Source organism: Herpailurus yagouaroundi, unplaced genomic scaffold (genome assembly GCF_014898765.1).
Source record: "Herpailurus yagouaroundi ecotype Mexico unplaced genomic scaffold, PumYag 140, whole genome shotgun sequence".
NCBI classification, from domain to species: domain Eukaryota; kingdom Metazoa; phylum Chordata; class Mammalia; order Carnivora; family Felidae; genus Herpailurus; species Herpailurus yagouaroundi.
In genome coordinates, this window is record NW_024412395.1 from 85,010,056 (window position 1) to 85,036,115 (window position 26,060).

Sequence of the window (26,060 nt, forward strand, 5' to 3'; positions counted from 1 at the left end):
CAGAGAGAGGGAGAGGCAGAATCCCAAGCATGCTCCGCACTGTCATCACTGCAGAGCCCGACACAGGGCTTGAACTGACCAACCATCAGATCATGACGTGAGCTGAGATCAAGAGTTGGACGCTTAACCAACTGAGCCACCCAGACGCGCCCCCCCCCCCAAAACTGTTTTCTTTATAGGCCATATTAATTTTTAAAAAAGTAAAAAAACTTTTTTTTCCATATTCATTTTTTTACTCTCATGTTGTAAATGTTTCCCCCCATGCCCTGAATGTCTTCTCTTCGTCTGGCAGGTGGATTCTTTTTCATCTTTTGGAATTTTGTTCAAACTGCACCTGGTCAGTGAAGTCTTGGTCCCTGTGGCACCTTAGACCCACCGAGGCTGGCAGGTCTCCCTGGAGGGGAGGGGCTGGGTTCCAGTCATCCTTATGCACACAGTGAGACTTAACAGCTGTGTGGAGAGTGAATGAATAAAAAAAAAAAAAAAAAAAAAAAGGAAAATCCCAATAGTAATGTTATTTGCCCGCTCTTTCATTAAATTCTGTTAAACTGAATCTTATCACATTGGCTCAGTATAAGTTTCTTTAATCCTAGAACTCCCAACAAGGCTATAAAATGGGGTAAGCAGTTATTACCAGCTACCTTATCGTACAACAGGCTTCTGTTGGGGTTTGTACTTGTCTCGTTGCTTATTTGCTGTAAGATGAGCCTTTCAGTGGTTAATGTCAGGTTCTTTTTAAGTTGCTTAAGGCAGTAATTTATCACCCTTTTTAGGACAGAGTGGCATTAATGAACTCTTCTCTCTATTTAATATTCTTAGCAGAAAATATGCTTAAGGGTCTATATTTTTTTAAATTTAAATCCAACTTAGTTAACATATAGTGTAATAGTGATTTCAGGAATAGAATTTAATGATTCATCACTTACTTATAACACCCAGTGCTTATCCCAAAAAAAGGTCCTCCTTAATTCCCCTTGCCCATTTAGCCCATCCCCCCATCACCTCCCCTGGAGCAACACTCAGTTTGTTCTTTGTATTTAAAAGTCTCTTACGGTTTGCCTCCCTCTCTGTTTTTTTAAAAGAAAAAAATTTTTTAATGTTTGTTTATTTATTTATTTATTTATTTATTTATTAAATTTAACGTTTATTTATTTTTGAGACAGAGAGACACAGAGCATGAACGGGGGAGGGTCAGAGAGAGGGAGACACAGAATCCGAAACAGGCTCCAGGCTCTGAGCTGTCAGCATAGAGCCCGACGCTGGGCTCGAACTCAGGAGCCATGAAATCATGACCTGAGTTGAAGTCGGAGGCTTAACCGACTGAGCGACGCGGACGCCCCTCCCTCTCTGTCTTTATATTATTTTTGCTTCCCTTCCCTTATGTTCATATGTTTTGTATCTTAAATTCCACATATGAGTGAAATCACATGATATTTGTCTTTCTCTGACTTATTTCACTTAGCATAATACACTCTGGTTGCATCCATGCTGTTGCAAATGGCAAGATTTCATTCTTTTTGTTTGCCAAGTAGTATTCCATTGTATATATAAACCACATCTTTTTTATCCGTTCATTAGTTGATGGACATTTGGGCTCTTTCCATACTTTGGCTATTGTTGATAATGCTGCTATAAACATTGGGGTGCATGTATTAAGAGCCTATCCTATTCTCAAGAAGAAAGTTGTTTTTTTCCTTTAAACTTTTGGGACCCAGAAATGAAAAAATTTCCCTTGTATGCATTATTCATCAAAATCTTCATGCAAAAATTAATGCTTCAAGACACAGAATGAATTTCGAATAAGAAGAATATGGTATTTATGTCAGGAGATAAAGGTTCTGATGTAGATGACCGAGACCTCAGTTAACAAGACAGGAATTTCTTTCTCTGTCATGTAGTCATCTGGATGCAGGAAGAGCCCGAATCCGATATGATGACCGTATTCTGCATGGTTGTTTGGGATTTGGCGAGTTGTGCCAAGGTGTTAGGTATTTGGGCTCCTTGTTTCTCATTGCTTTGTATTTAAAATTTAATACTTATTAATTTCATTTTTATTTCATGTTTTGATTATTATTTTTAATTTTTTTAATATTTCTTTATTTTTGAGAGAGAGAGACAGTGCAAGCATGAGTCGGGGGGACGCAGAGAGAGAGGAAAACACAGAATCCAAAGCAGGCTCCAGGCTCAGCTGTCAGCACAGAGCCTGATGCAGGGCTTGAACTCAAGAACTGTGAGATCATGACCTGAGCTGAAGTTGGAGGGATGCTTAACCGATTGAGCCACGTAGGCACCCTATGTTTTGATTATTGTAGTGATTAATTATGCAGTTAGCAGTTGTGCTTGACTGGAAGTAGAAGTTATGGTTTATAGTATTTTATGGGTTTGGCGTGGCAAGATAGTCCTGACAATAAATATTTGGCTTAGAAGTTCATATATTTTGAGGAAGGGCCATTAATCTCCAACTGTTTGCAATACCCTTGTGATACAAGTTGTCCAGGCTGGGATGGAGAGTGAGCCCACATCATGGTGCAGAGTAGAAGCAGATGAAGTGTTCCTGGAGCCCTGAGGATGAAGGGTTCACTTCCAACCTGCATGTGAAGGAGGGCTTCGTGGAAAGTAATGCAGTTGGGCTGCCCTTGAAGGATGAGTAGGGTAGGATGAAGACAGAGAGGAGCATGGGTGGTATTGCCGGAAGGGGTGGGGGAGGGGAGGAGGGGAAAGTACCAGAGCAGGAGGATGCAGTGTCTGGTTGCCATGCAGGTAGCACTTCACAGATGGTTTGTGACACCAGCGTGCCTGAAGAATGGAGTTTGCAGGAAGGATGTTTTTGAGCAGGGAAGGGAAGGGAAGGGAAGGGAGTATAGATGTTGCATTTATTCTTGTCTTTAAAAAATTTTTTTTTCTTGATGGAAGGATAGAGGGGAATTTTATCTTGGGTAAGACTTTAACAAAACTCCATTGATTTGTTAACTTACATTTTTCGAGATAATTCTGTGAGCTAAACTAATCTTTAACACCTAGTACATATGACTCCTGTTTAGATGGGATTATTGTTGTATTTTGAGTTAAGGCACAGTAATGACAGTATTTGTTCTTTTTTCTTTAGGTTTATTTATTTATTTATTTATTTATTTATTTATTTATTTATTTTTGAGAGAGAGAACATGCATACCAGCAGGGGAGGGGCAGAGAGAGAGGGAGAGAGGGAATCCCAAGCAGGCTTCTCACTGTCAGCGCAGAGCCTGACTTCGGGCTCAATCTCATGAACTGTGAGATCGTGACCTGAGGCGAAACCAAGAGTTGGACGCTCAGCCCACTGAGCCATCCAGGTGCTCTAGTAATGACAGTATTTGTAAATGTGTGACTTTTTCAGGGGGACATACACTCTGAGGGTTCATGAGGGGCATGGGTCTAAGTGCTTTCTGAAGTTAAAAGGTTGTGGATTCGCATTTTACTGCCATATTCTGCTGATAGATCATTTATAGAAAGTTCCAGTTTCTGATGAAGAACAGAGTGCTGACATGAGTTTTCACTTAGGTGTGCAGAAAGAATTGGTTAGCTTCGTGCGCAAAATAGGCTGAAATCCAGCCTTAATTAGTCAGACTTTTGCATAATTCATCGCAGTCACTTTGAAAGTCCAGCTGAATATGCTCTTGATTTTGATCACAATGGGTTCATTTTAAAGGACCGATTGTCTTTTATTAGTTCCGTGCTACACAGGTATTTATGTCTTCCAAGTAAAGCCATGACAATGCACCTAGTATCCTTTTAAAGAAATGGATTGTTACACGGGGATCCATAAAGAAGTGCATCAATCCATAAAAATGTTTTTCTTATTTAATATCATTGCTACCAATCTAATCAGCTTTAAAGACAGGAAGGTAAGCTAAGTTTGTTTCTGTCTCTTTGAATCCATAGGCTGTCCATCTGGCCCAGGCAAGCTTCCAGATTGAAGCCTTTGGCTCCAAATTCATTCTTGACCTCACACTGAACAAGTAAGTGTTTAGTTATAATCCTGTTAAGAAGCAAGTGCAATAAAACTTTACTTCATGATAATGGTTTAGTCAAAATAGTGTCTGTTGTTGAAGCAATTGATATTTTTTAGCTGACTATGTCATGTTGCACTTAAAGAAAAATATAAAAGTCCGAAGCGAAGTCGGTCTTTTTTTCTTTTCCTGAAAGAGAAGGCATTTAACATTTAACTTGTTAAATATCTCCAGTAGAGTACTTACATATTATGATTTTAAATGGAATAAGTCTTTGAAGTAATGCTAGTTAATCAGTGTTAACTATGGTCATTACTATATATAGGAAACATGATGAATTACTGACTCAAGTATAATTAGACTTCAGTCTAGAAATTTCTTCCGTTTTACTTTTCATTATGCAATTCACATGACTTCTGTATGAAGAACAAAGAAAATCATGACTTGCGATACCCATTTTGAGAAGGTTCTTCCTTTGTAATTTTCTCTAATACAGGTTTTTAGAGATTGGTCCTGATGAAAATCCACCCAGTTTTTCTCTGAGCATGTGTTTATGTTGATATTTAAATGCCGTTTCCCAAGTTGGAACCAATTGTACAGATATCTTTGTACAAAGCATGAGCAAGCGCTATTTACTGAAGCAGGCCTCTTCAGCCTCTAATTGAGCTAGCAGTGAGCCTTTCTTGGGTGAAGGAGATTTCCTGTATGGTTCTCTTCAGCTGAGGGAGCCAGGAGCTCCAGTGGGTATTTGAAATTCTCCTCAGTATTTTGACCAGAACTGAATCTTTGCCAGAAAGATACCACATAAGGCCATCAGACACTATAATGTAGGCAGCCGCAGTCAATATCTGAGAAATTGCAAAGGAATATATAGAGCAACTATTAAATTTCTTATATGCCAAATTCTGTGAGCTCGGCAGAAAAAAACCCAAAAAAACGCAGAGTCAGCTTGGGTGCTCCTTACTCAAGTTTTGTTGCAGCTTTAAGTCAGAATGAATCAGCAGAACTCAGTTTCCGGTGGTAAAGCTGTTGCGGGTTTTCTTCTTTGAGTCTGCTGAGCATTGGTTGAGTGCCTTTTCACCCCGCTGTGTCAGCACTGTACCTGCCTAGGAGATTTGTCTTGCCAAATCTTAGACTGTGTTGAGTCGCGAAGCATGGCTAATTTTAGTTTGTTTAAGGTCCTCTAACTTTAGAGTTAAGAGTTAAGGTTGCTTTAACTCTTACTGCAATGGAGACTGTCATTCCAAACTGAAGGGTGGTCATAGCAACTGACATTGCCACGTATTTTGAACATTAAAACGTCACGGCCACGACAGAGCCTCCCAATCGAATGACTGAAGAAGTCTCCAGTGGACTTGGAGACCTGAAAACACACGAGAAAATCATTTACCAGTAATATTTAACATGCAGAGTAACCAGTTGAGCACCTACTGTGAGTGGCCCTTGCCTTGAGGAGCTTCTTGTTTAGTCCAGAAATGTTGATAGGTAAATATACAATTTTAGAAGAGTGTGAAATTTGCTGTGCTAGAGATAAACATGGAGTTCTGTGGTAGCACCAAAAAGGCAGCTCTTCAGGCGGGAACAGTGTGGAAAGGCATCCTGGAAATGGTGACAGTTGAGCTGAATCTTCTAAGACAGGTGCTAGTGAGGAGGAGAGTTGTTGGGGAGAAGGATAGGAGAGGAAGAGGAAATGGAGAATTGTGTCTAGACAATTCTTAGCGTGTGCTAAGGAGCCAGGCACATGCGGCTGTGAGGCATGTTAAGGAAGCATGAGACTTTTATTGCACTTCATGGTAAATTACAAGGTTGAGGCAGAGGGAGATGAGTCAGAATAGGTAGGCCCAGGGACAGCTCAACTCATGCAGGATCTCGTCTGTCATGCTTAAGAGCTTGGCTGTTATCCTCTAGAGTCTGAAAAATAAAGTAAGGGAATAAACTGAAGTTCTGTTTTTAAGAAGTGCCCAGAGGCATGGAGAGGGAATGCTCTCAAGAAATCTTCAGTTGATAAAAATCATCAGGATTGCTTTGATATGGATGACAAGGCAGAAAGAAGAGTTAAAGTTAATAGGTGCCTTGATCAGATAGCTAGGTGGAAGGTATCCAGCTGAAATGGGCGGCACAGGGAACAACTCTTTAAATGGTGAAAAGGATGTGAAATCAGAATAGACATAATTGATTTGAAAGGTTTGGGACATACATGGGGCCATGCCTAGGAGGTAGGTGGAAATAACAATCTGAAGCTCAGGGAAGAGATGGGGGCTGGAGATAGTAGAGAGTTATTTCCATATAATGTTAATGACAAGCATGGTTGTGAATGAGATTGCCCAGGGAAGGTAGGTAGAATGAGAACATAAGCTGGAAAGACAGTTAAGAGTTGAGGAGAGGAAGAGGAATCCACGAAGGGACAGAGAGTGAGTGTTCAGAGAAATGGGGGGAGAATCGGGACAATGATTAAATTGAGAGTTTCAGAACAGGAAGATGTGATTTATAGCCTTACACGAAAAGGATCTAATGAGATAAGGAGCCAAGATTACCCTCTGTATTTATCCATTAAGTATTCACTGGTCTGAAGACAGTAGTTTCAGTGAAGCTTTGGGGGCAGAAACCAGGTTACGACAGGCTGGAAAGGACTGAGAGGAGGTGATGTGGGGACAGCAAGGGCACACCGAGGTGGTCTGGGTGAGAGGAAAAGAGAACGAGAGCAGTGGCTAGACGAAGACACTGGGATCAAGGGACGGTCTGGTAGGGGTAACACAGCAAGTTGATAGGCTGAGCAATGGAGCTGGAAAGAGGGAGAGGTAAAGATACAGAAGAGACAGGAGATAATTTATGGAGCCAGATCTGAGTGAGGACGAAAGGGAGTGAGACCAGTAGCACAAGGGCAGCGTGTAGTTGTGAACCAGGAGGGACAGTTCATTCCCAACTTATGGGCGTGTGCAGGTAGAGATTGGTTTGCAGGTGAAGGGGTGACATTCAGAAAACGCCTCTCTGGAGAGTTCCTTCTTGGGGACAGCATTATCTGCCGTAGGAATTGGGATAGAGAGGAGGGGTGGGTTGGGCTTGAGGAAAATGACAAAAATTTAGGCTCATCGCTGGGAGGAATGGGTGAGGAAGTTTACCAAGGTCATGTTAAAGAATGTGTGAGCGACTGTCATTAGATGTCAATCATGTGTTACGTGTCAATCTTTGAGTCGTTCTTCCCGATGGTGTTCTGTTTTGTTTTTCGTAACCTGGGGTGCTGCATCATTGCAGCAGGTGAGGGTAGGAGGGGAGGCAGATTGTAGCATGGATCAGGGTTCAGATTTTCTGCTGGTAGCACAGGTGAGGAAGAGTGGAAGCACAGCTCTTTGAATGCTGGTCAATAACTTGGGTAGTTAAGTACCAGGATCCAGCCTGGCCAAGGAGGGAAATGATGTCAGGAGGAGGCTTCGGGACTGGACTGGGAATAACTGGAGGTCTCTTTATACAGGGAAAAGTAAATCAGTGGGAGGGAGGCCATGAGAGCTGTACTCGTGCAGTATCTCCCCCGTGCAGAGTCTCGAGCCTTCTGATGCAGCTTTGAGTATGCGCTACGGGTATGACGTAGAGACGCGAGGGAATTGTGTCTGACGTGTGCAGGCCAAGGTGGGTCGCTAATTTAAATGACTTTCAATGGCTGGGATTAACTAAAAAGTCTGATTCATGTTAGAATAAATTAAAGAGAATTTTTTGATCAGTCATGGAGGAATCAGAAGAACTTTTGAGGAAAGAGGGATCTCCATTTCCACCACGGAGTGGTCATCACCACACTACTTACCACAATTTAAGTTGTCGGAGAATGGAAAAGGGAAAAGGTACGTGGCAAGTTCATGGGCTCGGTGAAGGAATAAAAGCATAAAGATATCAACATAAACTAATCAAAGTGGTGGCCGCAGAATCTAAGTGGTGAATGAGCTCATCGGGCCTGGACTGCCAGCTTGTGAAGACTACCCCAATGTGGGTTCCTGAGAGGAGAGTGTTTTTGAGTCTGTACTTTTATAGATTGAAAAAGCGAGGCCTTGGCTTACTGAGGCATCTCGTGGCAGAGACGTGTGTTTTATTGGTTTGTTCAGCAAGTGTCGAGCAAGCATCTGTTGTCTGCCTGGGACTCCTGTGGGTGCTGAAGCTGCTGAGAATAGGATGGGGCGGGGTCCCTGCTTCCGGCCATGGAGCTTTGTTCACTAAATAAAGCTAGATCACATGTGATCACGGGGACTGCAGATAGGGGTGGCCAACATGATTTGGATGTCACAGAAGCCAGAAGGTCTGTCAGAGGAGGAACAGTGAGCTGAAACCTGATCGTCAAAGATGAGCCACCACCGAAGCTGGAAGGCTGAGGACAGTGGGGGCAGTAAGTGCAGTGGGGGTAGACTGAGGAGATGAGGTCAGAGAGGAAGCCATGAAGCCAAATCGTGAAGGGCCGTCATCTGTGGAGATGTGTTTGATGGGAAGCTATTGGAGGGCAGCAAGCATGGATGTCACACTACTGGAGTTACATTTCATTTAGCCAAGAATCCTAGTTGTGGCCTCAGAGGACTTTTGGTCATTTTCCTTTTAGGATACTTCCTTTTTCAATTTGGTTTTGTTTTTCTTCTAGAATAACTTTTTCCAAGTTCAGAATGTTTAAAAAGGTTTACCAGATTGAATGCTTAACGTGTATTGATCCTTGGAAGTCCTGGAGTCCAGTGATTGTCTCCTCCATATGTGTGATTGGAATCATGCCAAAGTCCGTATTACCTATCAATTAGATTTGCTGGTGTGTTCAATAATTTTTTATAGGGAGTAAGAGTGACCAGAGCTGCCTAATGGTTGAGATCACAGTTCTGGAATCATATAGACACGGGTTTGAATCTGGGGACTATCATTTACTAGCCATGTGACCTTGGGCAATTTTCTTTGTTTTTTGTTTTGTTTTTGTTTTTTTAATGTTTATTTATTTGTTTTGAGAGACAGAAAGAGAGAGAGAACAGGGGAAGGGCAGAGAGAGAGAGGGAAACAGAAAATCCCAAGCAGGCTTCACCTTGTCAGCATAGAGCCTGATGCAGGGTTCGAACTCACAAACCATGAGATCATGATTTGAGCAGAAACCAAGAGTCAGATGCTTAACCAACTGAGCCACCCAGGGGCTCCACTTTTTTTTTCACAGCAGTTTTTTTGAAGGTTTATTTATTTTGAGAGAGAGAGAGAGAGAGAGAGAGAGAGAGAGAGAGAGAAAGAGAGAGCACATGCAAGTGGGGGAGGGGCAAAGAGAGAGGGAGAGGGAATCCCAGCTAGACTCTGCACTCTCAGTGCAGAGCCTGACGTGGAGCTCAGACTCATGAACCACGAGATCGTGACCTGAGCTGAAGTCAGATGCTTAATGAATGAGCCACCCGGTACCCCAAGTTTCTTTGTTTTAATAACAGTTTGAGATATAACTCACATGCCATAAAATTTACTTCTTTAAAGCGTACCATTCAGTGGTTTTTGTTATATTCGCAGACGTATGCAATTACATCACCATCTAACTGAAGAACATTTTTGTTGTTCTGCAAAGACCCTGCACGTTTCCCATTCCCCTCTTCCCCAAGCCCTTGGCAACCACTCATCTACTTTTTGTCTCTGGATTTGCCTATTATGGACATTTCATATAAATGGACCTGTGCAACTTGTAGCTTTTTGCGATTGGCCTCTTTTGCTTAGCATAATGTTTTTAAGGTTCCTCTATGTTGTATTAAATAATATGCCATCATATGGATATATTCTTAACTTTTTAAGCTTTAGTTTCCTTCTTAAGCTGTAGGTTGTTATAAGGATTAAATGAGATAATAATGTGTGGTATTTTTACATGTCTGCTAATTGGAAGGGTGTGTTAATGCTGTGGACTGAAATTTGTCTCTCTAAAATTCCTATGTTGAAGTCTTAACCCCCAATATGACTGTATTTGGAAATAGAGCCTCTAAGGAGGTAATGTTAAATGAGGTTGTAGGGTGGATCCTTGATCTGATAGGATTAGTGTTCTTATAAGAAGAGACACCAGAGAGCCCCCTATCTCTCTTTGTGTTGGGGGACTCAGCAGTGAAGAAAAGATTCATTGATCTCATTAAGCTTCTGATCTAATGAGGACAGGACAGGTCCACTTCAATGTCAGTCAGTATTTTTTTCTGATTTTGTAAATGAAAAGAGGGTAGTGTACTGTATGATCTTCTCCCTGCTGAAAGGGGACTGAAGAAGAAATTAGAGATGGCTGGCCTGTGGTTGATATGCACTCAAAGTGATGAGTATGGTTGGTCAGAACCTGACATCCATTGGGCCATAATCTAGGTACTAATAGGTAGGGTTGCTTTATCTAAAATAATGGAACTGGGCTTTGAGGGCTTCTCACACTAACATCTGTTCGTGGGTGAGGTGGGGAATCCCTTGGTTCTTCTAGATTCTACTCTGCAGTCAGAGCACATATTCAGGTACTTATTATTGTAGCTCTTCTGCGTGAAACTGGGTAGCTGGGCTGAATCAGTTTACCTCTGCGGGCTCCCTGGAAAGCCGCTTTGTCTAAGGTTCCAGCCACATTCTTCAATGGCACCTATTAGGAAAATTGTATGTGGGGGCTAACCTTTGTCCTATATATGGCCCTATCCTTTTGTGTACATATTCTGTTGGCTGGGACATGGAATGGTGATTGGCCCCCCAACAAAGGTTAAGCCTCTGTAACCTCCAACAAACACTGGAGAAGACACTGCTAGACCTGGATCATATCAAGATTGGGCCTTGGGATACATATGTACACAGTGGTGACATTTGACATTGGGCCACCAGGAATCTCAGAAAAGGAAAATCAATGTAGCATGCCTAGTTGAGAGAGGTACACAGACCTTCTATGTGGAGGTCATTGCATTGAGTCACAGAGATGTTTCTCTGTGGGGGAATGGGGTTTGAGGTGCTTACTGATGAGTGCATGCGGGATGGTGGGGGTAGTGCCAGGGCACAGATGATTGAAGCAGTCTTAGTGTCACCACGTGGGAAGGGATCTAGTCCAAGGAGTGGCAAGTAGAGGCAGGATGAAAGGGTCAAAGTAATGTGTTCAGTAAGGTAGTTATGCATTTAGGAAAAGGTCTTTGTTTCTTTGTTGTTGTTTTGTTTTGTTTTGTTTTTGAATCAGGGGTGTTTGATTTCAGATGAATATCTAGAAAATGCTGATGTAAAGAAATATATGCACAGTAATTTGCTCATGAAAAGTAGTTCATGCAATGCTTTTGAAGGAAGAAAACAGCCACACTGATGTAGTTTCGGTTAGGTTAAATCAAGAGCCTGACTTTTGTGCTAATTATTACGACCAATTTACTCTTCATTTAGTCAACAAACATTTATCGAGTATCTTTTTTGCATAAGGTACTGTGCTGAGGGACCCATGGAATTCAGAGGTCTGCAAAAGAATTCTCCTTCACAGGAACCCACAGTAAAAAAAAAAAAAATGAGACGAAAACATATACAAATAGTCTTAAAATATCATAGGAAGTGATTTGTGAGGGCTAGATGCTGAGGGAAGGTTTTATGTGGAAGGTGAGATTTGGTGTTCATCTTAAAGGATGCTATCTTGGCTTTGGTGGTAGACCCTGAGGTAAGGATTCCAGGAAATACCTTCAGGGTGTAAGGAAGTGAGGCGTGGAAGAGAAAGGAAGCCGGAAAAAATGTAGCTCATTCCTGCTGAGGAGCCTTGGGTGTTGGGTGGATTCTTCTTCAGCATGTCATCCAACTGAGTGATGAGGAAGCTGGGGTTTTGTCCACCAGCTGCCAGTCTGTTGTTGGTCGAGGGCTGGTTCTGGGGGCAATAACTCGTGAGTACTTCCGCTGCCTCCTCTTGGAGACAGAAAAATGCCCAGAGGCCAGGAACCCAGGTCTTCCCAATCAGCTTCCTGCCGTGTGTTGACGTGGCTGCTGAGGGCCCACGGGTGGGACAGGGCAGAGTCTGCGACACACGCTTTTCACTTGGGAAGATGTGGGAGGGAGAAAATCTCATTGCACGCAGGAAGGTGGTGGAGTAAAGGTGTGGGAGGAGGAAAGCACCAGATTCCTGTTGGGAGGGCATGAGGACTGGTGAACCCATCACTCAACAAAGCTGGATGTGTCAAGGGGCAGATGGAAGGCAGTCTCCTTGTTTGGACTCATTGGATTCTAAGTGGGAAATTTAGTCTCTTTCGGCTCTGCAGATTTGGAGATACGAACTTCAATTTGGTTTGTAACAAGGAACGTGGGGAGCAGAGACAGGCCTCCTCCTGTGCCATTTGCCTTTTGCGAGTGAGTAGGACCAGGAGTTAGGAGCTGTGGCTGGAGAAGAGGGTACAGCAGACGGCCTGTACTCTAGCCCGACACGAGCTGTTGTGGTCTTCCATCTTGGCTTGTAAATTTGCAGGACTTCTGAACCGAGATCGGCTGGGCCAAGTGTGCCAGTGCTGGCCCCCCACTCCTGTCCTACTTTCTGCTCATCAGTCTGCTAACTCATAGGCTAAATGCTCTATTTCCTAATTTTCGAGGTCTGCAGAAGGAAGCCTTTCTACTACAGTAGCCATGATGGTGACAGACCGAATGCTAAACCCTTTACCCATTTTCTCCTATTCAAATTCCTTTAGAACCCTGTGAGGAAGATGTGATTATTCCCATTTTTCAGCTGAGCAACTTGAGGCCTGGTAAGATTCAATCACATGCTGGGACTAAGCATGGGCCCTTAGTCTTGAGTCTTCTTCTGTGTCTGCTTTGATCACAACACTGGACTATCAAATTACAAGCAAGCTGGGCATAATTCTAACGATTGCTCATCTGTTCACATAAAGTGGGGAAAAAAGAATTGAACTATTTTAGTCAGTTTTTAACAATATAAAGAAAACACACAATTCTCCAATAGGATTTAAAATAATCCTGTTTGTTGAGCAGGCCATCTGTTGTGGGCTGAACTGTCTTCCTCCAAAATTCCTGTGTTGAAGTCCTAACCCCCAGTGCCTCAGAATGTGACCAGATTTGGAGAAAAGGACTTTAAAGAAGTAATTAAGTTGAAATGAAGTCTTTAAGGTAGGCCCTAACGCAATATGACCAATGTCCTTATAAGAAGAAGAAATTTGGACACAGACCTATGTGTGCACAGAGGAAATGCCATGTGATGACAGTGAGAAGGTGGCCGCCTGCAAGCCAAGCAGAGAGACCTCAGAAGAAGCCAGTTCTGCCCACACCTTGATCTTGGGCTTCTAACCTTCAGGACTAGGAGGAAATAAGTTCCTGTTGTTTAAGCCACCAGGTGGGGTACTTTGTTATGATAGCCCTAGCAAATTAATATACATCCTAATGCATTTATTGCTTACTTATTGTAGTGAGACATTCAGCATTAAATGTTGCTCTTTGTTGAACGGGAAATCTCTCATAGCTAATAATCCTATAATTTCCAAGTGCTGTTTTGAGAGATTATGGTCTCTTTTGCATTTATAGAAAAGGAAAGGTTAAATTATTTTGGTAGCTTTGAAAGAATTTCTGTGATGGTAAGGAAGCTTGAGAGGCAGAGATTCCCCAAAGTTGTCATAAGTATCGATTGCCACGATGTCATGTGCAATATGATGTAGGTGAATATTGATTTTCATATGTCCTAGAGGCCCTAGAGTATACTAAAGTTTCCAGTGCTGTGGGGAATGAGGTGCTGTGGGGTATTCTCCCCCCCCCACCCCCCCTTTTTTAAAAATAAGGCTTATTTATTTATTTTGAGAGAGAACGAGAAAGTATGAGAGAGAATCCCAAGCATGCTCAGCACTGTCAGTGAGGAGCCCAGTGCGGGCCTCGAACTCATGAACTGTGAGATCATGACCCTAGTTGAAATCAAGAGTCAGATGCTTACTTGACTGAGCCACCCAGGTGCATCCTGCCTTTAAGACATCCTTTCCTGTCTGGCTCTAAAAATTTTGATTCTGTAGTGCTGGGTGGCTCCTCTTTTTGCTGTATTTTCTCTGATTAGGTGAGGACCTATCAAATCTCCCGTAGGCATTTCTCGTTGGAGAGTCAACCCTATATTGGATGCTTTGGATGTTATAACTATCATTTGCTTTTGATGACCCATCTTTATGCTGGTAGATCAGGTCCAGAAACTCTTGAAAAATGTATAATAATATAAGTATTGCCTACATATTAATAGGTTCTAGTTCTTTTTTTTAGGGTGTGTATCTGACCTACTTTCAAAATGGTTTGACAGTGACTTCCACAGTCAAACATAATAATAGCAGAAACATTAAAAATAAAATCCCAATGAAACCACTGGCATTTATGTACTGATTCTTTATTTCCATAGGTAGACATGATTTAGTATAACTCTTGGGTAGTGAAGGAAAATGGATGTTCGCCCTCTAGCTGTAGTAATTATGAGACTTCCTTACCCCATGCCCTCTTGCCTGTCGACAGTAATTGTTATGGGTGATGGGACCCAGGGAAGTTAAACACCAGACTGAGAAAATCAGAAGGGCCATAGAAGCTAGGTTTAGGCTCTAAGTTCCAAGATTGTCCAGAAAGGAGAAATCTGTGGCTATAGTCTCTAGAACCACAGAGAAAAAAAAAGTCATCTAAGAATTTCCAGCAAAATCAAAGGGCTCTAATTGTCCGTGGAATCACAATGCACTGCTTATTTAATCTAGGAAATAGAAGATATCTAGTGAATTAAGAGACCATATCTTAACTAATGGATTAAAAAAGACCCTTTGCAGGTATCCACCCTAATGCAATGTGGGGAAATAAAACTTGAACTTGGTTCATTCTTCAGACCACTTCTTTGTCTTTTTTATTTTTTTAATTTTTTTAAAAGTAGGCTCTATACCTAATGTAGGGCTTGAACTCAGCACCCTGAGATCAGGAGTTGCACGTTCCACCACCAAGAGCAAGACAGGCACCCCCATTTCTTGGTCTTTTGAAGACAGATAAATTTATAAAAATTGCAGCAGAAGTTAATCTTGGCAAAAAATTGGAAAGCATTGAGGATTAGATGATACCAAGCATCTGTGATGAGTTAATTATGGTAGTTATTGAATTTAGATCTTACTTTTCTGACAGGTGAGAAAAGCCACATACTGGCATATGTAATTACCATTATCTGATAAAAGAAGTTTGTCTGTCTGGAGATATCAACATTTTCCTGTCAAAGAGGAATCTATCCCTTTGGCTCTGATGCTGGCAGGACATTAGGTAGCATAATGGTTAAAGTCTGCAACCATGGTTTTGTGAATGATCAGAAACGTTACACTTAGATGGATATTTTGTTTTGACACTCTGTCAGCCAAGTGCATGAAGTTCTTTCCAGCCCCAGTGGATTGATCAGTAGATTTCCATGGATTGAAACCTTTTCTGAACCATTCCAAGCACTTCTTATTTCAGAAGTGTTTATTTAGTACTTGTTAAGTGCCAGACACTGTTAAAGCCACCAGAGAGAAATCCTTCCCTCATGAAGCCAATGGAACAATGGAGGAGAAAGAAATCTACAGCATTTAAATGACAATCTGGGATGTACCATGGTGGGAGAAATAAAGGATGCTTTTATCACACATAGGAGGGGTGGGAGGAGATAGGGAACTAAATGTCTAAGCTCTGATGTAAAACTTCAGAGTTGGCCCGACAAAGGTTTGAGGGTTAGCACGTGAGAGCCTGAAGAAGGTAAGTAAGAGAGGTGAAGTATGGAGTGAAAGAAAAGGCAGGCTTGGAGAAATTAACAAAATCACACAGCCACTAAGCGACAGAGCCAGGATCAGAACTCAGGATTGCCCACTGTCACAGCCTTTGAGAGCTGAGACACTTTTCAGTGATGAAGGAATCCTACTGAAGTTATGTGTGAAAAGTTCTATAAAGATGAACGGAGGATGAATAAATTTTGCATCACTTGTCTTTTACATCTTGCTTTGCTTCCAGTACTACTCTGCCTTGTATAAATCTAATGCTAAGCAATAATTCTATTAAAATTTTCTCTTACTATTGTAGAGATTTATATAAAGTAACCGCTTGACATCAGATAAAAGGGCTCATTAAGATTCTTGGCTATCATCTGCCGCCAGTAAGAATTGTGTTATTTCTACAAACATCATTTTTGATGATTCGTAGACTGGCATCATCATTTACAGTCGTTTTCCCTAATCTTTTAATTTTTTTTTCAACGTTTATTTATTTTTGGGACAGAGAGAGACAGAGCATGAACGGGGGAGGGGCAGAGAGAGAGGGAGACACAGAATCGGAAACAGGCTCCAGGCTCTGAGCCATCAGCCCAGAGCCCGACGCGGGGCTCGAACTCACGGACCGTGAGATCGTGACCTGGCTGAAGTCGGACGCTTAACCGACTGCGCCACCCAGGCGCCCCTCCCTAATCTTTTAAAATTAATTGTAATATTAGAATCCCCAATATTAGAATCCTATTGTTTATTATGATTTGTTTATAAAAGTGATCTCTTTAAACAATCCGTTCTAATTCATCTTCCATGATGATATACACGTGCTTTATCATTTGGTTATGTGTAAAAACAAACCAGTCTATATAGGCTTTTCCATAAGACCATTTCTGCAAAAAGTTTCAAGTCCTTATTTCAATTAAGATAATTTTAAAATGAAAACTGTATTTATCTTTCTTGTAGGAATATTTTTCAAATAAGAGGCAGAAAATCTCTAACACATTGTAGAGTGCACGTGCCATTTGTTCTTCCTTTATTTTTTGCCCAAATGACTTCACACATGCAATAAATCAGACTAAACTATGTGACCAGAAAGATTTCACAGCATAAGGACAAGACTATGTCTCTTATAAATCCCTAGAATTTCTTAGAGACTTAATTGTGTCTGAGCCTCTTCCTCATTACTGTTAGTATTTATGCATTAAGCACAGCCTGACCTGGTACTTGACCCTAAGGAGATGCTTTGTTCTTTAAAGCTATTCAGATGATGATAAAGGGTTTCTTTATGTGACTTCTAGCGCTTGGCTGTCCTCGCTCTGTCTCTCTGTACGACGCTAGCTTAGGGGGAAACAAAGCAGAATAAGATGCGGCTTCTTTAAGGAGCTCATCATTTAGGTGAGATTAGGGAAAGCTGCACAGAGGAAGAGGTGCTTAAGCTGAATTTTGAGGAAGGAATAATTCAGGGATCAGTAGATAATACTTTTGGATGGGGGCGGGTGGGGCCGGAACTCTTTTGAGCACTCATTCTTACTGGTGAGTCAATGTTTTTGATAGGGAATGTTCTTCACTGGATACATATGAGTGATGGGCTGTTAATACAGGGTAGTTATTTTGAATCTTTTCCTTGCTAGTATCTGTATCTGATACAGCGTTGTAGCCAGCGGTAGTTTTCTGAGGTGTAAAAATGAAGTACTGATATTTTACCGAGGTTAAAAATACATATGTGCCCTTTTCTCTTTGGGAAGTTTAGTTAACTCTGTTCCTATGCGATCATTAATGTGCTCATGACTGAATGTAAACATTTAGTGACAGCAGTGCTTTGAGAAGTAAATAATATATCTGTCTTTTCATCCAACTTTGTGTCCTTTCGACTTGGAGAACTGTAAAAAAAATGAACCAACTGCGCGACATTATCAGATATTCTTTTTTATGAAAGCAGTTTGAGGCAAGGTTTTCAGGTCCGTGGATTAAGGGAGGCAAACGTTCCTGCACTCGGCATCATCACCAAAATGCCCATACTGCATTTCCCTTGTTCTGACTTGATAGCTCTCCTCAAGATATGCTGTTCGGAAGTGCTCTTTATGATTAAAAACTGCACAACTTGTTTTAAAAAAAATTGTGTGTGTGTGTGTGTGTGTGTGTGTGTGTGTGTGTGTGTGTGTGTGTGTTTTCTATGCAGGAAATTCTATTTTCTTCCTGTAAGTCCCAGTGAGGAAGGTTTGCTTAATGCCTGGTTATATCGACTGGGAGATACTAATGTCAGTGCAGAGCAGCTCATAATGTTGTCCTAGAGCAAAGCTGTATAGAAAGCCAAAAGAGAACCAATATTTTTTGGCTCGTCTTTGAGGTCCACTTCCTGGTAAGTAATAATTAAATGACACGGCTCTCAAAGTACAAAACTCCACTAATCCTTAGGTGTTACCTAGCAAGTGTTCAGCACAGGTATGTGGGTGATTAGACATGATGATGGACAATAGTAGCACATTCATGAAAACTGGCCTTTCGTAAGGAAACAAGACCTTTTATGTTATGAAGACTTAGCTCTGCCACAGCGGTGGATGATACAGGCCCTGGAATCAAAATGTTTTTCTCAGTATAACTGAACTAACAGCACTGTAGCAATGCTTTTTCTAGAGTAGCATTGAAGCCCTTCTCTTTTCCTTCCTGATCCAGAGGGTCAGCCTTGTCGTTGCTTTGTCCTTGGCATGAGAGAAGTCCAAGAACATAAGTGTGTGTGTCTTTGAGCTGAATCTGCTGTCATCCACCTCCACCTGGGAGGGGAGCCTTGCGTTTCCATCCATTGACTCTGTCATCTTCCACTTCTCAGTTTGAATGTCTCACTTTGAATGTCGCAGCCTCATGCTTTTATTTATTTGTTTTTTAAATAAGGATGTTTTCTTAATATTTGAAGAAAGCATGGTCCAAATTGTGTTTTGAGAGTTGGATTGAATTACAGAATATTTTCTATTCTGGTGTTCTTCAGGGTCTTCAAATATAATTAAGTTTCTTCAGATGTAAATGTCCTTTTGATTCTTAAATTCCACGCAAGAGTGAAATCATACAGTATTTGTCTTCCTCTCACTGACTTATTTCGCTTAGCATGATACACACTCTGTACCTATTCACGTTGTTGCAAATGGCAAGATTGCGTTCTTTTTTAGGCTGAGTAATATTCCAATCACAACTTCTTTATCTATTCATCAGTTGATGGACATAGGGGGAAAAGGAGAGAGAGAGGCAAACCATAAAACAGACTCTTAACTATAGAGAACAAACTGAGGGTTGATGGAGGGAGGTGGGTGGGGGATGGGCTAGATGGGTGGCGGGTATTAAGGAGGATACGTGTTGTGATGAGCACTGGGTGTTATATGTAAGTGATGAATCACTAAATTCTACTCCTGAAACTGATATTACACTATATATTAACCAACTACAATTTAAATAAAAACTTGAAACAAAAAAATAAATAACATAATGTCCTTTTGAAAGGTCTTGTTTCTTGTATTAAAGTAGACAGAGCTGGGTGGGCTTCCTGCCTCTGTTGACTTGGCTGAAGTGTGCTACTTTTCTTTCTTTTTTTTTTTTTTTTAATTTTTTTTTTCAACGTTTATTTATTTTTGGGACAGAGAGAGACAGAGCATGAACAGGGGAGGGGCAGAGAGAGAGGGAGACACAGAATCGGAAACAGGCTCCAGGCTCTGAGCCATCAGCCCAGAGCCCGACGCGGGGCTCCAACTCCCGGACCGTGAGATCGTGACCTGGCTGAAGTCGGACGCTCAACCGACTGCGCCACCCAGGCGCCCCTGTGTGCTACTTTTCAATCTCCACTTTGAAATCGGAAGGATTTACAAAGGCTGTACTTGTGACTTCTGAATGAAAATGATTACAGGTATATTTGTGTATTTGGTTCCTGTTTCAAGAACAGCTTACAGCTTCTTTTTGAATTCCCTTTGAATCATGATAGAGCAGGCTTAGATGCATTAAGACTCATTCAGTGTAACCCCCTAGCTGATTTTCACATCTCTTCTTACCCTACTGAGTGGTCTTCTAGTGTGTTCCAGAACACCTCCGGGCCTGAGGTGGCTGATTCTTAGTCTGTGGCTGCCTTATGAAGCCCTTTTTTTTCTAACTTTCTGTAATTTTTTTACCTCCCAGTTTCAGATTTTGTACTTAAAACCTCTCAATCATAAAGACCGAATATTAGTCTACTTCATTCAATTATCAGCCGTTTTCTAGAAATTGGTTTGTGAGATTGCTCTTGTCCCTTCAAAATAGCTCAGATTATGTTCGTAGGTGTTCCCCTAGAATATGAAATAAGAATACAGATCATCTTCCAAGAAGAAAAGATTGGAAAGTTATAAAAAGAATTTTTCTAATACTTGAGAAGTATTATTTTTTAAGCATGTAAGAAGTGATTTATAGTTTCTCCCTGCCAGTGCTCAGTACTATTAAACAGCAGGAGGCTTTTGCAGCCTAAAAAATGGTATTTTCAAATCTGGAAGAACTTTCTACAAGGTGAAAGCAATCTCAGGTTGAACTGCCTCTATGTGTTTTACAGATGAACTGAATGTAATGCAGTCTATTAAGAACATTTAATAACTAACTACCCATTAGTAGATATAAAACCCAATGTATTAGGTATAATTTCGTTTTTTTCCCCTAAAATCGCATTGAAATATGATAATATATTTTAGTATTCTGGGTAAAATTAAAATGTAGTAATTTAAAAATGTTTTTAGTGTTTTCTTTGGAGATAATATTAGGCTACTTCAGAAATCAAATTGGATGTCCAAATTAATCTCCATCTTATTTGATCATATTGGGAAGAATAATATCAAAACACACTGACTTCCTTTGCCTTATTTTGGAGAGTGATGGTGGTATATAGAAAAATCATCTTTTACCATTGGTATGAAATACCATACTTTTGTGTATTCTTTTATTGTCATTTTTTAAATGTACATTTTTAAATTCCAGTGTAATTAACATATGGTATTATGTTAGTTTCAGGTGTTAAATATAGTAATTCATCAATTCTATACATTACTCAGTGCTCATCATGATAGTGTACTCTTAACAAAGGCAAAATTAAACTATTGGGGACTACATGAAAATAAAAAGCTTTTGCACAGTGAAGGAAACCATCAACAAAATAAAAAGTCCACTGAATGGGAGAAGTTATTTGTAAATAATATATCCTAGAAGGGGTTACTATCCAAAATATAAAATATATTATATATATATATATATATGTACTATCCAAAATATAAAATATATTATATATATATATATGTAAGAATATATATTCTTAACACATCTACCACCCAAATCTGATAGAATATTCTTTTTTTTTTTAAATTTTTTTTAACATTTATTTATTTTTGAGACAGACAGAGACACAGCATGAACGGGGGAGGGGCAGAGAGAGGGGGAGACACAGAATCAAAAGCAGGCTCCAGGCTCTGAGCCATCAGCCCAGAGCCCGACACGGGGCTCGAACTCGCGGACCACGAAATCGTGACCTGAGCTGAAGTCGGACGCTTAACCGACTGAGCCACCCAGGCGCCCCTAGAATATTCTTTATATATGCACACAGCAGACACTTTGAGTTCAAGTGTGTACACTTTAAATTGGCTAAGTTTTTGGCCATTGTCTTCACTCAAAAATAGGCCACCTTCTGATGAATTTATATAAAAACGTTTCATAAATAGTTATTTTCTCCTGTGTTATCTGTGAGCCAGCAAAAGCATTTCTTCTGTGTTTGTGAATTAAGTATTTTTTGAATGCATGTGTTTTTTTTTTCAATAACGTGTTGTTTATTGAATCTTTACTATGAACATCAAATACTGGTGGTAAAAATCAGTATTTTCCATTGACTTTGAAGAATAGTAGAAAAGAAATCAAGTGCTCGGATACAGCATGTTTTGGTGATTATGACTGATATGATTTTGATTTGCACATAAACTTCAGGTGCTAAGGGCTGCTGTGCACAAACATTCAGATCATTAATCATCTTTCTCATTCATGGCACATTACATCATTGGCCTGGATATGGCCCAATATTGTTGAAAGTTTTCAATCTTGTCTATCTCCAGGCCCCTTCTTATACTCCCCACCCCATCCTAAAATGTTTTACATGGTCTTTTATTTGTATGTGTTCTTATAAACATAGATATTATAGTTTTGTGGGCATTTAATTTTATTTTATAAATAGTGTTATACTACAAATCTCTACTCAACACCATGTTTAAAAAATCTATGCTTGTATGTAACTGTTGGAGAGTATCCATGGAGAGTGTCTGACTCTCTTCCATTTCCCCAGGGCACGAAATCTAGATTTCCCTTTGGCTCTCTACAACCGTAAGCCATATGGTAATGGACCTGTGGATGCATTGCCTGTGTAAGAATTTCTCAGGGGCATATACCCAGGAGCAGGACTGCTGGTGTATACATAATTTAATGTAGTATAGCTAGATTGCCCTACAGAAAGTCTATGATAGTCTACTCTTGGTGCTCAGTAGAGTGTTTAAATCCCATTCATTTGTAGGCTGGACCGAGTGATTTTTTTTTTTTCCCTCTAGGCATAGTTATTTTTTGTATGTTGGGAAGCTATTGCTTATTTTTATCGGTTAGTGATTTCAGAAATATAATGTTAAACCTTATCAGATGAAGTAGCATCTCCTTCAGTAGAAATTGGTTCTCTTGGGATTGTGTTCATTTGGTGAGGCCACCATGAGGCTGAGGTAATGGAATTTTACCCTTCTAGTGCACAGGATTGTCCGATGTTGTCGTGGTGTGAACTTGTAAAGTTTGCATGATTACAAGGGAGAAGCATATTCACTTTAAAGAATTGGATTCATATTTATTGAAAGCCAAGGATTATACCATATGCCGAGAGGGCCCTTGGTAACTGTGGAATAAGAACAGTTTGTAGGGTGAGAGGTGAGAATACTAAGAGGGACAAAGGAATACGTGGTTCCTCAGCACCTAGCACGTTGCTGGACACAAGGTAGAGGTGCAGTCAGTATTTGGGTGATGAGAGAGTAAGTAGTGTGGCATGGCGGAGAGTGTGCATTAGGTTAGAGCTAAATGTTTTGATCTGCATTCTGATTCAGCCACTTGGGGAATAATGGCACCACTCTGAGCCTCAGTTTATTTTGTTTTTGTTTTTGTTTTTTTTTCCACGTTTATTTATTTTTGGGACAGAGACAGAGCATGAACGGGGGAGGGGCAGAGAGAGAGGGAGACACAGAATCGGAAACAGGCTCCAGGCTCCGAGCCATCAGCCCAGAGCCTGATGCGGGGCTCGAACTCACGGACCGCCAGATCGTGACCTGGCTGAAGTCGGTCGCTTAACCGACTGCGCCACCCAGGCGCCCCGAGCCTCAGTTTATTAAGCCAAAAACTGAGATTGACGGGAGAACTAGGCGAGGTGCAGAGTGGGAAAAACTGGAATGTAGAACAGACCCTTACGAGGTGTTCAGTTCCTTCCACAAAGTGCACTTCCTACCTCCTGACTCTTCACGATCTCTTGCCAGTGTTCTGTCATAAAGCGATCCTGGTCTTGGCTGGTATAAGGATTTCTAAACAGTCTCTTGTTTTCTGTTTTTCTATTCACGGAAGCACTTAATTGAAAACTGTAGTAAGGTTCTATTTAAAAACAACTCAAAATGATCATGGCTTCCCTACACAATTGTGGATCCCGACACTATGTAAATTTTGACCTATCTTTTCCCATCACCTCAAACCTACAAAAGACTAGTTTTAAAGGTCTGATATTACGAAACGTCGAAGATACAAGGTTGCTGAGGCATGGAGTGTTCCACATTAAGCGGGGTTTGAAGATATGCTAAACTTAAAAAAAAAAAATGAGTTGTTTTTGAAAGAGTCCTTCCAAAGTGGGTTAGATATTTTTCTGTTTCTTTGGTAGACTATGTATTAGGTGTAATTTCACTTTTTGTTTTAATATGCCCGGTTGCTGTTTGCTTGCTTGTCCTGCAGTGTAATAGGCATTGTGGCTGTTTTCGTGCTGTGGGCTGTAATTTTGGCTCCTATTGAACCTGCTGCGTCATTCCAGCTCTTTTAGTTTTTAATATGTTATAGCTAGAATAAGGAATAACAGAAATTATTAGCATTTTAGGTAAATCAGGAGTTAATAACCTTGAATAAAGTCTCTAGCCAAGCGTAAGAGTTGCTCTGCCTTTAAAATAATGATTTCAAAGACTCAATGAGCCCTTTCCCTTGTGTCCTGGATGCTGGCTAATTTCCAGGTGGCTGAGAGGATCAGCAATCTGAGGTCTGGAGAATAAGGGGTATTATTTTACTTTATAACAGAATATCTTTAGAAGCATAGCTATCAGCTTGGCACGTACTCTGTAATTTATAGAGTCATAAAGTTTGCACCAAATTTTACCATTTACAGATGAAGACCCTGAAATTTAGTAATAGTCTCTTTTGCCCAAGGTGACCCTGGTACGTGTGGAGTCCTAGAACCCAGGATTTTCAGCTCATGGCTCTGAACATTTTCCTTTCTCAGTAAGGAATGTATTGCCTGGAGGGCTCTCACGTATGCGACAATAGATTATGTGCTTGGAATTGTTAAACTGTATACTCTGTAATAAATCTTTTCAGTTATTTAAATAGTAAAGATTAAGTAGAAGGAAGAGTGACTGTATCAGAAACTGGATGAGGATTCTGGGACTGAGAGTCTAGATTTCGAGGTATGAAATACCGGACTTGATTCCCATGAGGTTTCCTGTCCTGAACTGGTAGACAGGCTTGCAGAGCAAAAAGGGCTGTCAAACCTACCAGCTATTAAGTTTGCAGGTGGGAACACATTTGGAACCTAAGGCTTCTAATAACAGTGGTTTAGATCTGGTTTTCACCTCCAAAACTATCAGCAGAAGGATAACAATTTTAACTCAGACAGACAAGGTTAGCAAAACTTGGGGTTCAAGCAAAATGACAATAATAATGGACATATTGAGAACTTCTAGTGTGGGCCACGTTTCAGAAACCCTTATGTGAATGGACTCATTTACTCTTCACAACAACCCAAGAGATGATGAACCAAGATGATAAAACCAAGGCACAGATTATTAGACCTTGCATGTTGAGATCACATGTCTAGTTAGTGGTAGCCTGGGATTTAATCAACATATTAACTCTAGAGCTGCATGGCTTCTCTTCCATCTAGCTGTAAGGAAATCCAGGTTTCCATCCAGTTTTTCCTCTCCGTAAGAGAAAGTTTGGTGTCTCTGGGGTAACTCAGATTCACATTGATTCCTAGGAAGGTCTAGCCTCAGTTCAGTTCTGTGTTGACATTCAGTGGACCATTACATTCAGAAGGGATAGACTTCAAAGTTTAAAGTTCTGCATCATTTCTTTCCCCCCGCATTAACACATGCTGCTCAGAGGCCACCAGACCCCTTGGAATGCCTTATCAAGACTCTAGATAAGCCACACATTATTTCTTAACACTGCAGTCTCTACAGACAAACGGCCATCTTTATGTTCATCGTTATCCTTCGTCATATTTGAGCAAGTTTTGCAGAGGAAAGCGCTTATGGGAAGGAATTAGTTACCACGTGCTGACTCTGAAAAAGGCAGGCTGATGGTGGGGGGGTGGGGGGTAAAGAGGGAATGGGGTGGAGACTCAAACAGTGACTTCGACTGAAAAAGAAAATGTGGTGGTCTTAAGCCTCTGTTCCCGAGGTTCAGCAAGTGGTTGGTGTTTTTCCCGGGTGGAGGAGAACCTAAGTGTAGGAGTCTTTCTCCAGGACTCCTCCGCCTGCTCACAATATAAGCTGTCATGCTCCTCAGTATTCCCATGTCCCTACTCTCTGGCCTTCACTCTGTCAGTTACAGTCTGGAACCCATGCTTACACGTCCAGGGAAGCAGGCTACGTTCACTTGAATTTTCCCTTCTAGTATTGCAGATTTAGTCTTTTTATTTTTATGGATGTTTGCTGTTGGATGGCTAAGGCCTTCTGTGCTTTCTAATCAGTTGGGAAAAATTTTAATTTCTCTGTTGCTGACCAAACAGTTAATTTCTTAACAGATGTGTAGTTATGACTCAGCTTTGTCCAAGTGGAATGACAAAAACCTTGTTTTCCAGTTAGCCATACTTGTAGTTTCACACTGAGCAGTAACCGTTTGCCTAAATTAATGATTGGCTAAACCTAGAAAGGTAAATGAAAGCGGGTGAGATGACTGAAATAGTTTTTTAAAATGTCAGAAAGCGTTCAGAGGATCTGAAAAACATTGTGGGATTGTACATTATCTTGCAATAAAAGAAGATTCACATCTATTTAAGGACTTTTGCTTTTCAACATTGACATAGTTAGAAATAAATGCAGGGCTATTTTTTTTTTTTTTTAACAAGAAGAAAGTGTATTTAAAGTTC

The 26,060-nt window shown here is 40.8% G+C and overlaps 1 protein-coding gene across 4 annotated transcripts in view; it reads left to right on the forward strand.

The window, feature by feature from the left end:
• ADAM23 (ADAM metallopeptidase domain 23) overlaps window positions 1-26,060 on the forward strand; it is a 188,659-nt gene that overhangs the window by 47,728 nt on the left and 114,871 nt on the right. For all 4 annotated transcript variants that reach the window (XM_040476005.1, XM_040476003.1, XM_040476002.1 and 1 more), the window contains one exon: window positions 3,919-3,995. In XM_040476005.1, coding sequence (XP_040331939.1) covers window positions 3,919-3,995 — 77 coding nt within the window. The remainder of the gene's footprint in view (window positions 1-3,918; window positions 3,996-26,060) is intronic.